A 14,420-nucleotide genomic window follows, 5' to 3' on the forward strand; every position below is an offset into this window, starting at 1 on the left:
GTAAGTTACCTTTTCTGAGGTAAATATTGAAGATTTTTAACAAATGTTTGTAAAATTACTGCGTGCTACATATAATTAGGTTTCAGCATTCTTAGCATCTTAACAAAATGCTTTTTAAGAAAGCTTGCAATTAATCCATAACACTTGCACAGTAGTAAGTGTGGATTCTGAGAAAAACGAACATTTGGGAAAATTGTTGAACTCATTAGCAAAATGAAAAGAATTATTTGAAGCTTCTCTGATGGTTCAGTGACTAAACGCACAATCGGGTGTACACAGTGTCATCCTGATGATAAAGACTCCAGATTCCATCCCGGGTCTGTGCTGAGTTAGCTGATCGCAGCCAGAGCAGCAGCAATTGGCTTTATTGTCCTGGGAGTATTACGGGCAAAATCAATCAAGATTCCTGGTCCCAATCACTGTCTGCGACCATGGTAGAAAGTGCATATACATGGGAAAGTGCTGTTGCTCCACATAATCAACATAATCTGGTGTCACTCATTGGCTTGGCACTGTACAAAGTACTAGAGACTGCTTGTATCACTGGAACCATTTCATAGCCTGAGTTATTACACTCAGGAAGGAGGGAGTAAATTTAAAATTTACTGAAGATACTTAATGAATCAGGTACATTATTTCTAGATCACAGCCAATTGCTCAATATCCATGAGAACATTTCCACGTATAACAAAACTAGTATCCTCAGAGTCAGACGGTCCATATGAAAATTGGAAGATATCCCAAGTGCCCTATGAATTAATCCATGGTGCCATATTGGTTTCCTCCTTTTCTGTGGGAATTCCATGCACTTTTGGAGGAACCATTCTGCCACTGAGTATCCTCATTACATCAGTCCAAATGGCTTTATAAGCTGTTACTTACATCTTGGGGCTGAATTAAAGATCACTGCAAGTCAGTAAACAGTACTATTGCATGTCTGTTAAATAAAATGCTGCTTATGTTACTGGATATTGCAAGCCCATGTTTTGTAGAAGGGATAACATGTTTTGAAAAGTTGTTGGTTTCCTGATTTGGTTCTATTTAAGATATGACAAGCAATTAGCTAACTAACTCCACTTGGCTATTTTAGGTCTCTTGTCGCTAACCTAGCAGCTGCAAATTGTTACAAAAAGGAAAAGCATTTGGACCAGAAGGAAAATTGGCAGTTGGTGGAAAAGGCCAAAGTGTATTATATTGCAGTAAGTATGTTTTTCATGCATCAATTGTCATCAGAAATTTCTATCTCAAAAGATGGACATTCTTTAATTAAAATGGCACACTTCACTTGACCTATTTTTATCCCATGTATCTGGATTTCACTGTTAACTAACAACAAGCACTGGAAAGTACAAGTGCTCCACAACTTCAGTCAGTGATTACAACAGCTAAATAAGGAACATAGCTGTTTATCTAAGGTTTCTTAATACCTTAGTAGTTGCATATGAATGTACAAAATGATAGACAAGAAAAGACCGACTGGTCCGTCGAGCCTGCCCACACAGTCGTGATGCCTCTTAAGCATCATATTTCACAACATCCACCAGCCATGTAATCCCCTGGTAGAGGCAAAAAAACAGATTTTAAAAGCCAAGCAGGACAAACTCTCCTCTCCGACTCTCATGCGATCAAATCTAGTCCAGAAGATCATATTGACCATGATTTATATTACTTGGGATTCCACTTACCTTTTGTGTGCTGTGATATCTGCCACAACTTGGAACTGCTCCAGCTCTCTCTTGAAGTTATGCAGCAAATTAGCACACACCGCATAAACCGGCAACTTGTTCCATCAGTCGAAGAACCTCCAGTCACATCTAACTTCGTTCTGCCCTGGCGTAACTTATATGCATGACCCCAGACCTCTTTAGCCTATTTAATTGATTTGATCTGTCAATGTGAACACCATCTTGTCCCTTCATTACGTTAAATACCTCTATCAAATCGCCACAGAGTCTATGCATCGCGAGAGTAAAAAGACACAGCCTATCTGGGTAAGTAAGGTCTCTTAAAATTGCTATCATTCTTGTTTTGTTGCCCTTTTTATACCTTTTCCAAAGCCTCTATATCGCCCACCATGAGAGGGAACCAGAAATGGACATAGTATTTTAAGTGGGGGCGAACCAAAGCCTTGCACAAGGAAAAAATGGTGTGTTTTGTTATATATTAAATTATCCTTGCAATGCAACCTAATACCCTATTTGCTTTGGCTGTCACCATGCCATTGTTTGTTAACCTTAAGAGAATTATGTCCTGTAACACTCAGATCTTTCTTTCTCAACAGACTTCAGTTCTGTACACTGTAGGGTGTAAGTACACTTGGTGCTGCCCACTTGCGTGACACTACATTTATCTAAGATAAATACCATTTGCGAAACATCCATTGTCCATCGCATCAGGATCCACTTGCAGCTGTATATTCATATCCACAATCCTAACACTTGCACAAATCTTTGTATCATCCTGAAGCTTGTGAACCGTTCCCCCATTTGTATCCAAGACATACTATGCTATTTGGAGAATCAAATAGGCTAGCAAACATGCTAATCAGCTTTAGTTATATTTTTCACAATAATTGCAATCTGAACAGATCCAAAAACCTTGTATAATTGCATCTTAGGAAACTCTTCCAAAATATACTATAAAAATTAATGTGTTACAATTCTGCTTTCACACTTAGGCACATTAAAGCTAGTTATGTAAAGCTCCATGATTGCCGTGTGCCTTTTAATGAAATGAACGTTTCTTTTACGTGTGTTTATTTTCCATGGAAAGTTCTCTTGTGTGCCATTTGGAAATGCAACTAAAAAATGCTTGCATTTATATAGCATAATTTCATGATAAAAGGCCTCAAAATATTTTGTGCAATGAAATACTTTTGGAATATGGTGACTGTTATGGAGGGAAATACATGAACAGCTGAAAAATGTTATTTACCTATTTGGGACTGTAGGTATAACAATGGTAGTTGGTTTCATAATTACTGCACATCAGCCAGATATTTTTTGCAAATCGAGACACTGGCTGCTTGCCCATCAACACATGGAAAGTGCATAAACAAAATTTATCCAGGAATTTTGTTTTAGAAGGCAGTTAAAGGTGGCTTATAAGAACAGAAGAAATAGGAGCAGGAGTAGGCCATGCGGCTCCTCGATCCTGCTGCGCCATTCAATAAGATCATGGCTGATCTGATCATGGACTCCGCCCCACTTCTCTGCCCGTTCCCCATAATCCCTTATCGTTTAACAAACTGTCTATTTCTGTCTTAAATTTATTCAATGTCCCAGCTTCCACAGCTCTCTGAGGCAGCAAATTCCACAGATTTACAACCCTCTGAGAGAAGAAATTTCTCCTCATCTATGTTTTAAACGGGTGGCCCCTTATTCTAAGATCATGCCCTCTAGTTCTAGTCTCCCCTATCAGTGGAAACATCCTCCCTGCATCCACCTTGTCAAGCCCCCTCATAATCTTATACGTTTCGATAAGATCACCCCTCATTCTTCTGTATTCCAATGAGTAGAGGCCCAACCTACTCAACCTTTCGTCATAAGTCAACCCCCTCATCCCTGGAATCAACCTGGTGAACCCTCTCTGAACTGTCTCCAAAGCAAGTATATCATTTTGTAAATTTGGAAACCAAAACTGCACGCAGTATTCCAGGTGTGGTCTCACCAATACCTTATATAGCTGTAGCAAGACTTCCTTACTTTTATACTCCATCCCTTTTGCAATAAAGGCCAAGATACCATTGGCCTTCCTGATCACTTGCTGTACCTGCATACTATCCTTTTGTGTTTCATGCACAAGTACCCCCATTGTGAACAGCAACAAGTTGCACTCTGGAGCTGAAGTGGTGGCTGCCAATGATAGGGATGAGACGCTGTCTGAGAGGCTAAAGTCAAAGAAATGGAGCTGGGGGAGGGGGTTGTGCTGCTGGAGTAAGTTACAGACACACAGAAAGGCGAGCCAGGGAAGGTTTAAACACAAGGATGAACATTTTAAATTTGAATTGCTGGCTGAAAGCCAACATAGGTCAGTACAGTTGGACTTGAAGTGGAAGTAGGCATTCTTTGTGGTGGAGAGGATGTGGGGTTGGAATTTTAGATCAGGGTTGAATAGGATGTCGATGTTGAGACCAGGCTGAATCTTTCTGAGATTGTGTTTCGGGATTGACTTGGTGGCAAGGGTACGGATTTTGTGGCTGCCCCAATATGATGTCATTGGTCTTCCCAATGTTTTAATGAGGAAATTGTGGCTCATTCAAGATTGGACAGTGGAGAAGCACACAGAAGCAGTGGACAGGGTCAAGGCAGGTGATGGAGAGGTAGAGTTGCTGGCCATGTTTCTGGATGATCTTGCTGAAGAGCAGCATGTAGATAAAGAAGAGAAAGTGATCACGGATGGGTTATTGACAGATTCCCATGGTGATGGTGAATTGTCAATACGGGTCAATTGACTTTTGAGCTTTGGAAGTGACTGTCCATCAGAGGATTGTAATGGGTCTGCATCACAATAAAAAAGGAGGGTTTGTTGGACATCTTGCTAGTTTCCTTGTCTGAGTTATCATTAGGCAGAATAGGTTTTCAATTGTTTCAGTTTTTGCCAATATTGAACACTGTTTCTCAGGTCTAGCCTTGTTCATGAGGTTTGATATTCAGTGACTTCTAGCGACGTCACCTCTGTGCGCAAGATCCTGTAGTTTTCAGCCCATTCTTGTTGCTGAGGTCAGTTCTGAAATACTCTACCAATTGCTACAGTGCTCTTGTACTGAAAGAGTGACATCAGGAGAAACAGAAAGTGAATCAGCTTATTGTCAATGAGGTTGCTCCACTTCCCATGCAAATCTTGCTCACTTGTTGAGTTGGCTGCTGGGAAGTATGTGTTCCAGATCATCTGGGCTGCCTGTCTTTTGGGTTTACATCATGATGGATCAAAGATGCTCTTTTTGAAATTCTGCAGTGCAAGGACAATTGTCTCTGTGTTTTTCAGGATATTATCCTCATTTCTTGACAACCTCTCGGGACTTTGTTAATGTCTCTCGTGAGAATAACCATGAGTTCAGTGAAGCTCATCCTGTTTGCTTCAGGCAGTACATCCCAATACTACTTTATTCAGACAAGTAGCCTGAGTAAAATATGTTTGCCAGGAAGTCCCCCTCCCTCTCCTGCTGATAGCATTGGTTTTCTAGATAGCCTTGAACAACTAGTAACCAGTAACATTTGACTGTTCAGAGATCAATTTTGAAAATCTGTCTATATACTGCCACACAAGGCAGAATTTCCTGAATGGATTGTCTGACTTAATTTTCCAGTGAAAAATTAACCATGCTGTTCAACTTGTCAGCAGTTAATATTAATTTAACTGCCTGTCATAGTATTTGCAGTATTCACCTACATCTCTCTGTGGCTGAATGTAACCTACTAACTGTTTAGCTGCCATCTTTTTGGTCTTCCTTGACCAGAAGGTCATGTTTTGTCAAGAATTATACAGTCACCTGTCTGACTCTTCTCTGTGCTGTTCTTCAAATTGACATTGATCAATTTTCTGTCACTGTACTCTCAAGTACATGCATGGACAGTTAGGAAACCCATTCAAGTCACTACATACCTCAGAGCATCTGGTCAGAGTAGGATGCACTCAACCATCTCAGTTACCTAAAACCTTTTATCGTGCTTAAAGCTCTTTGGGGCTTTTATCGACTTATTTTCAGGAAAGTAATTCATCTTTTCAAGAAATATTGCTGCCCAATTATAAACCCATTTGTATCAGTGAGCATGCTAACCATTATTGTCTTCACATAGCATCGAAGGGGTAAGAATAAGTTGTTCTTGATGAGGAATCTTGCCCACAATTATCTTGACTGAACTGCTTAGAAAGGACGATATCTGTTCTATTAATATTCTTAATGGCCAATATGCCCCGGGTGCATCTTTGGCAGACCATTAATTGCATACAAATGTGTGGAAGACCGGAAGGGTAATGGGCAACCTGTTATGTTAATGTCTGTTTTTTGAAAAATGCCCTTCACACATACAGATCCATCACTTCTGCCCCTCATTTAGGATGGTTTTATTTGAAAAAGAACTGCCTATGTTGTGGGAAAGCAGCAGATATTGTATTTACTCAATAATTTGGTCAGAAGCTGTTGGATGAATTCTAGCACGTGCGCGTGTATATGAGACCATTGTTTGAGTACTGGGAACAATTTTTTATAATAGCATGTCAATTCTCTTCTTCCATGATTGTTATGAGACTTATTACATGTACTTCAAACAGTTAGATGATCAGAATCATATATAATCTACTTTTGAATCTCCTTGTTCTCGCTGCTGAAGCACTCTCCCACTCTTTGACTCTAGCTTGCCACAAGAATAACCACAACAACAACTTGTATTTATCTAGCTTCTTTATGTAGTGAAATGTCCCAAGGCACTTCACAGGAGTATTATGAGATAAAACTATTTGATTCCGAGCTGTATAAGTCGAAATTAGCACAGGTGACCAAAAGCTTGGTCAAAGAGGTAGGTTTTAGGAGCGTCTTGAAGGAGGAAAGAGTGGTAGAGAGGGGGAGAGGTTTAGGCAGGGAGTTCCAGAGCTTGGGGCCGAGGCGACAGAAGGCACGGCCACCAATGATTGAGCGATTATAATCAGGGATGCTCAAGAGGACATAATTAGAGGCGGCAGAAATCCCGGGGGGGGCGGGGGGGGATTGTGGGGCTGGAGGAGATTACAGAGGTAGGCAGGAGCATGGAGGGATTTGAAAATAAGGATGAGAATTTTGAAATCGAGACGTTGCTTAACCGGAAACGAGCATGAGTGATGGGTGGGCGGGACTTGCTGCGAGTTAAGGCACGGGCAGCCGAGTTTTGGATCACCTTAAGTATGTGCAATAAACTAGAATTCTGACTTCTCAAACCAGTCGATTATAAATGAAAAAATTCTTGTGCAGGGTGGCAGAAATTTCCCCATACAGCTATCTGACAGTCTTGTCCGTGTTCTTGGTGAGGTGCCAAGTGGAGGGAGGGGGAGAAAATCATTGGCCATTCTTGTATATTTCTTACTGGTTGGTTGCAATTTGCCAGTCACCAAGAGTAAACTTATAGCTAGGGAATGGTTCCAGTTAAGCAACGCCTCGATTTCAAAATTCTCATCCTTATTTTCAAATTCCTCCATGCTCCTCCCTACCTCTCAAAAATCAGAAAAGTGAAAAGGAAGGAATCCTGCATCCTTTCCTCTTACCACAAACTGAGATTTCTAGTCAGTTGGAAGAAAAATATTTTAGTTACTAAGTAATTGAAAGGGTTTTAATCAAAGTTACCATTGCGTGAAATCTTGAATATGCCCTTAAGATTGATTGCGCCAGTGATGTGAAGAAATTAGATGAGTTAGCAGTGAAGCTTATGGAGGATGATAGGCAAAAATGTTCGTGCTTCACATGCCTATTCAGTTTATATATTTGAACTTTTATTTTCCTTTAGATCAACGATCTATTTCACTGCCTCCATTTGTTTTAGATCTGGCTAGCTTTAAACCAGTCCTTGTTCTGCTTTAAAAGTTCCAGAGGCTCATTGGAGCAACCCAGTCAAACTGGGAGATGGAAATTATGCCAACATTCACTAACCCTAAACTGTCAAAGCAACTGAATGATCACTTGGGAATGCAGGCATTTGTTCATTGCTGAAACTAGCTATCTCATCAGTTAATGCCAAGAATTTAGAAAAAAAAGCTGAATTTCGATTGAAAGAAATAGACAACACTTAACCTGCTATTTTTCAGTTATTTGCTTCTCCATGGCAATAATTTTGACATGAAAATACCGTGGAAGCTTGCCGTCCTGTGCTCTCCTTTCCAGGCATCTTCTGCTAATTATCTTATCATTGTGTATCTTGGTAACATCTGCTTCAAGTCCTGTTTTTGCATGGTACTGTCAAATGATGTCAGGCTGTGTGAAGCTACTATGGCACAATAATGTAAAGTGCAGTCATGGAGAATTATATATAACCTCAAGTGTCATGAATGTATCTTAGCATGATCTAAAGATAGAGTCTCTGACACATCTGGCAAATACAAAGTGTGAGTGGTTATAGTTCTGAAGCTGGTCTATTTGATTGTGTGCTCTTGTGTTCCTTCACTGCAGCAGACCTACTTGATCATTGAGAATAGAGCAGCTGGTGTTAAGTGTGACAATTGATTATACAGTTAGTGAGTCCATTGAAAATAATGTTGCAGTTTCTTTCAGCTAGAAGACCACAGTGTTAATGTTTTCCACTGCCTGGAGCCTGTTAATGCTCACTGCTGTGTTTTGGACAACCTTAATCGATCCTGGTGTCAAGAGAGAAAAAAGATTGGCATTTCAAAACTGTCAAATATATATCAAAAAATCAGAATGTTGTACATACATTGGCAACCCTTATTTAATGTACTTCAGTCTGTAACCATCTAGGCACACAGATAATCGGGTTATTTGCTGCTTCTGTTTTAACACAATTTGGGATGAAGGGGACTTAATATATTGGAAGATAAAAAACATTTGAGTGTGCTAATAAAGCATTAATGTAGATCATTTTCCTCTTCAGCTGAAACTTGTCATGCACACTACAACAACCATTTTAATGCTCCTGGAATTATTTATTTTCTGTCTAGTATGAAATCGTGTGAAGATATACATTTTGGATTCGCGATTGTGCTGGGATAAATATTGTTACCTCCAGAATTGTTAATGTTTTGCCATATCAGTGAATGAACGCAGCCACCTTGGTTTTTAGTCTTCAGATCTGCTTACAGAATAAACTGCTTTAGGCAAATGATTTATGCTGCTTGGCAGCTACACTCTTGGAGCCTGCTCCAATATCATGTGATTGTGGAAACTGCATTATTAGAGCACTTACTTAGCCAATCTAGCAATAGCACGGACAGCAGCGATGCCGTTTTTCAAGGAAAAAATGTTGAACTGGAGCCAAAAGTGCAGTGGCAAGCTGTTGCCAGGGAACTGTAGTCTGGAGCAATTAATGAAAAAGCTAGTAATAAAAAGGGGACAGAATTGCATGTTTTCAGGAACAGTTTGCATTATTGATATCATAAGTACAATATATTCATTAAAATGGCCAATTTTACAATTGAATTTTATGGGAGGTTAGGTTGTGATTCATCTTCTGTCAGAATGTCTTCCTCCCCCACCACCATGTACGCACGTAATCTGTGCAGAGCTGCGGGCTCTTTTTTCTAACCATCCAGGAGTAAGCCTTGTAATTTGATACTGGCTGACAGATGCATTTTCTGTTCTGCCACTCTGAATTAACCTATTATGTTCCAAATTCTTACATATATTGTTCTACTTCTTAGTGCAGTTCACTGCAAGACATTTGATGGGATAAAATCGATGCCAAAGCATTTGCTTTTTATTAATTTGTCTCTCTGCTTTGGCTGTTTTCTGGCATCATCATCCTTCATTTGCACGTGTTTCCAAACAATTTTCATGACATCTGACATCCCATACGATAACATGGTACAGTTTTCATATCGGTGGTGAATAACCTGGCTAATGATATTGGATAGTATGAAAGACAATAGAGAAATAATTCTTTTTCATTATTTAAGAACCAGCAGGTTCTTGTAAGGAACTATGCTGTGATAGAATCATTAGCAGCTGTGATTCCAAGAATTTTGCTTTATTGTCATTCAGGAATGCTACACAGATGAAGGCGACAAGGAAAGGATGCATAATTGGCAGCAGAGACTTGGAATATCCTGAGCCTCAATTGGGCCGAGCAGCGTGGGGGAAAAGGCAACTTATTTTGGAGTCTCATTCCATGTTTGAGTGGAACTAACTGGGTTGTTGAATTCAGATGTGTTACAAGTTGAGCAGGTGCATGAACTGGAAACTTCACACTCATGTAGGACTTATTTGCTTCAGAGCTGTAGAGATGTACCAGAAGGTATAAAGTGTTCCTATTGTTTTCTCCCCCAAAAAACAAGGATTTTTGGCTAATGCAGCATTTCCAGGGGACTGATTGCCCCATAAGTTTTAAAATATGCCAGTTTCTGTATAGTGAACAGGAAGGTATGCTGGAAACCAAAAGATGCAACTGATGTTAGCCTCACTAACGTGTAGAATGCAACTCCAAATTCCCTTATAGTGAATGGAAAAGTCTGAATTGCAGTAGCTCTCTTTGTTATACCGGATGCTGGGCACTGTGACTAACCAAACTTCTATAAGTTTATATTATGGCAGCAAAGGCCATTGGTGCAAGAAAAGGACCAATGTTTGAGAAGCTATTGGATAACACCAACCACTGTCTCAGCGCATCCCAAAAATGCCTACCTGAGGGGATGAGGTCAGTTGGGTGATACCATCTCATCATGAGGTACAAATTGTGCATGAACCTGTTGGATTTGCATCATTTGAAACTACAGTCCAAGTTGACTTCAACAATAAAGATTTTATTAAACTCTTAGAATATTGCTGATGAGTAAATCAATGGAATTCCAATTTTCATAGAAATATTGCTGGAAATTTGGCATTTAATTCATAAAACACCAGGGAAAATCCTGTACTTCCATGTATTAAAGCCACTATAAACCAATGGCCCTAATTGTAAGTAGACAGAAGCACAGAATGAGAACCCCAACTGAAAATGAATGGAATTACAGAATGAGAGTCAAAAAACACTGGTAAAAATCCTGAAAAACCCAGAACCCACATAATAAAAGTGGAATTTGACTTGGTCACTGGTATCCATGATTGTGTTGTCTCATCAAGATTTGATTGTGTGTTCAGACTGCTGATGGGAAGTTCTACTTTATGTTAGTGTGAAAAATGACAGACAGGAAAGGACCTATTGGTCCATCCAGCCTGTCCCATACAGTTGTAATATTTTGAAACACCAGAAGTTTGTATATCAGTCTTTACAGTTTAAGCCTCAGCTGGCTGAAAAACAGAAGACAATTTTTTTTTACATGTGTCCCACCTCCAAGATGGATTTGAGGCTCTAGATGTATATCTAAAGACCCTCTTTTTAAAAAAAAATGTCCCGGGCCATTGGGTTAGCACACTATCGTTTCACTGTTGGAGCTCAAATACAAACCTGGACAAATGGATGCAAATCTATTTGCTATAAAGATCCTGTTTGAAATAAGTGTGAACACTGGGTACAGGGCCACAGCAAAAATAAAACTACTGCTAATGTAGCACTAAATTGACAATCTCGCTTAAGTCAGTGGTATGGATAGCTGGAGTCGAAAATGCAAAATTACGATTAGTAAAATAGAGATTTTTCTTAAATTGTTGTTGAAGCACATTGTCGGATGGTGGGGGGGAGGAGGTTGCAGGGACGTGGGGGATAGGGTAAGGCTTTTATCCTCACTTTATCTGACCTGGAAGTGCTTGATGCTGATCCTAGGTAACAAAAGTTGGGGGGAAAGTTTTGATTTACCACCAATAACTTCCATTCCTCACTTTCATGAGCATAAGAAAATCTCAAATAGAAAAATTGAAATGCCCCTTTCCCAAATTGTGCATGCTTTTCTAGATAAACATTGGCTGTTAACATAACTTTTCGCTCATAGATTATTGATTGGCAGGCTATATTTCCTTTTAATGACTGAGATAAGCATTTTAATTTCCTGCTGAAAAGTACATTGCCCTAAAAATTATAGAATTTGATTGTCATGTTTGATTTTTTATGTACAACGAAAATGTGTTTTGAAATATATTCAACCATATTTAAACCAATAATTATTTTATGTGAAGCAGTCTTGAAGGGTTACTGTGTCTTTAATTCACACAGGAAAATGAACATACTTAAAATGAATATATAATTCTTTAATAGAAAATTAAACAAAATTATTCCAGCTTTCAATATTGGGCCAGCATCCGTGATGATCTTTTCAATAGACAAAGAAGTGCATAAACTTCTAAAAAGCAATGTGCAAGCCACAGCACAATTCATCCAGCTAATTAAGCCATCACTGAATGACAGGAGCAGAGTCACATGATATACCTTGGTAGAGATTTCAGTGAGTGCAGGATATAATTCATCCATCAAGACACTTAAAGCATTATAGTTTTAGTTGTCCTTTTTAACCTTAAAAAAATTGCTTGCATGCCAGTTTTTGGAGTCTTGCAAAATCAGGTTTCTTCCTCCAGTTGTGAATAAGTGTGTATTCAAAAATATATCTGGAGCAGAGAATTATGTTGAAGTATGCAAATTACTGCTGTTAAAACTATTTCTAAATCTATTTCAACAATTGTGCTTCATAACCATTTTTAAAATAATTTTCTATCCACCTCCTGTTCGCTTCCATTCTCTGATCTTCATAAACCACTGCTTTCAAATCTCTGACTGCCACTCTGAATTGGCTGTAAGGAGTTGTGGAAATTTGGCCAAGAGTAACTGATTCTCTGCTTTCAACACCTTCCCACAATAATTTGGCTCAAATCGGAGTGACAGATGTAAGCCCAGTGTACCATGCTGCACAAGTATATATTTCTGAAACATGCAAGAAAGTTATAGGATAGTACGCTGAATATTAAAGACCCGCATATATTACCATGGCAGGTTTGATCACCCATTTCACTTAGTTGCCTATTTGAGCTGCATGGCAGAGACTCAAGTGGAAGAGGACATTTGGAACAGAAGTTCTCACTGGATCTCTGTTGCAAGACTGCTGACCGAACAGGATAGACACTGATCTGGGAATGGTCACCCACCTGCCTTTTTCGCACTAGTCCATACAGGAAATTAAGGAAAAAAGCTTTCTACTCACTCAGCACTGTCTTCTATTGGGTTAATTGTGCTGACAGGCTTCACTCCAGAATTGACACTTTTCAGATTGACATGTCACCAGATGTTTTAAAAGTTTTGGTGAATATTGTGCTCAAGTCCTTGGTGTTAGAATCCTCAGGTCAGTTCCATTACAGTCAGCTCCTTCTGCTCCAATCTCCGAAGAGGATCCCCTACTGGACGTGAGTGACATTTCTTTCTCCCACACCAGCCACTATTGTGTGAAACAAGGGTGAAATATTATAGGAATTCTATGTGTGAAATTGTACCCTTTTCAAATTGGGCCATGATTACTCAAATCCGTGTTACTTGAGATCCTTAACCACCAGCACAGAGAGACATAAATATCTTTCTCATGGGTAGATTCAGGTTAAAAGACAATATTCTGAACTCATTTTGCCATCAAGTTCCCAAACTTTATATATAATTTAATTTAAAGTACATGTAGTATTCTTTGATAGTATTGTTATCATTCTAAACGTTTGCAGCAATGCAAGTTTAATCTGGAACTGCAGCAGTTTCTTTTTAATATGTAAAACATTTTTTTGTTCTTGGCTGTGGGCGACATTTATTGTCTATCTCTAATTACTGCTTAAGAGTTCAGTAAAAGGAATATAAGTGGATTTGATGTACACAGAATAGTGATAGAATTTCAAAGCAACAATTTCTGTAATAATTGTTTTAATTGCTTAGTATTTATATCTTCATTAGCAACAGTATTGTTGCAAAGGAAATGTTTCATTAGTGCACATATGAAAGAAAAATGCCTGTAGATAGAAAAAAATCCAGCAGGCCTTATTATGTTCCTATAAAGAATGGAAATAAATGTACATAAAATCATGCAATATACCAGCAGTTAGCACAAGCAACTGAGTATTTAATATCTGTGCATATGAAGCACATGTAGTCAACCATAAAAGGAATATATGCCATGGTATTACTGTTTTGCATAGCTGTGATTTGCCTGAATTGCTCCATATTTTCCAAATTCTCTCATAAGCTTGAAAATTTCCACAAAATTTGGATGTTACAAGGAGTATTGCATCAGTATTACAGAAAATCAACATGCATGTATAATCTTTCCAGTCAGTTTTCCCAACATGTTGCGAAATAGGGTGTCTTTAATAAATTCATACATACAAGTAAATGTTTTGAGTTATTGAATAAAGGTTGCTTTGGATTCATTCTTAATTAGCATATAGAGCTAGAAAGAAAACCATGAACTTTGGCTGACTTCCCCCTTCTCCCTGCCCCGAGCCAAGGGATGCTGCAGTTAAATGTAGTACCCATTGCGTCCCCAATTAAGATCATTAACTCGGCACAGATCATCAATCAAACATGGACCTACCACCTGAGATCTCCTGCTTGCCATCACACCATGCAGTGCTTTTACACTATCCACCCCCAAGCCCTTACTTGTTCATTTTTCCTGTTCTTGTGAAATGTCACACTGCCACTGTGGATAGGAACTTACAGTGGCCTTGTGACAAATAATGAAGTAGACTATTTACAGGTAATTCTGGTGACTTGAGTGGAATGGAAAAGTTGCTTCAGACTCCAGTTGAATAAATTATGCAAATGAAATGTCAAATAATGTATTTTTCTGTTAGTATCAGGTATGTGCATCTACATATTTATTTT

General features: G+C 38.9%; 2 protein-coding genes across 8 annotated transcripts in view; one reads left to right on the forward strand and one right to left on the reverse strand.

The window, feature by feature from the left end:
* LOC139234881 (erlin-1-like) overlaps positions 1-14,420 on the reverse strand; it is an 843,171-nt gene that overhangs the window by 577,144 nt on the left and 251,607 nt on the right. The gene's annotated exons all lie outside the window — the stretch shown is intronic.
* Positions 1-14,420, forward strand: part of LOC139234878 (adenosine kinase-like) — a 274,129-nt gene that overhangs the window by 171,507 nt on the left and 88,202 nt on the right. For all 7 annotated transcript variants that reach the window (XM_070865697.1, XM_070865696.1, XM_070865692.1 and 4 more), the window contains one exon: positions 1,091-1,199. In XM_070865697.1, the coding sequence (XP_070721798.1) occupies positions 1,091-1,199 (109 nt within the window). The remainder of the gene's footprint in view (positions 1-1,090; positions 1,200-14,420) is intronic.

Source organism: Pristiophorus japonicus, chromosome 22, assembly GCF_044704955.1.
Source record: "Pristiophorus japonicus isolate sPriJap1 chromosome 22, sPriJap1.hap1, whole genome shotgun sequence".
NCBI lineage: Eukaryota > Metazoa > Chordata > Chondrichthyes > Pristiophoridae > Pristiophorus > Pristiophorus japonicus.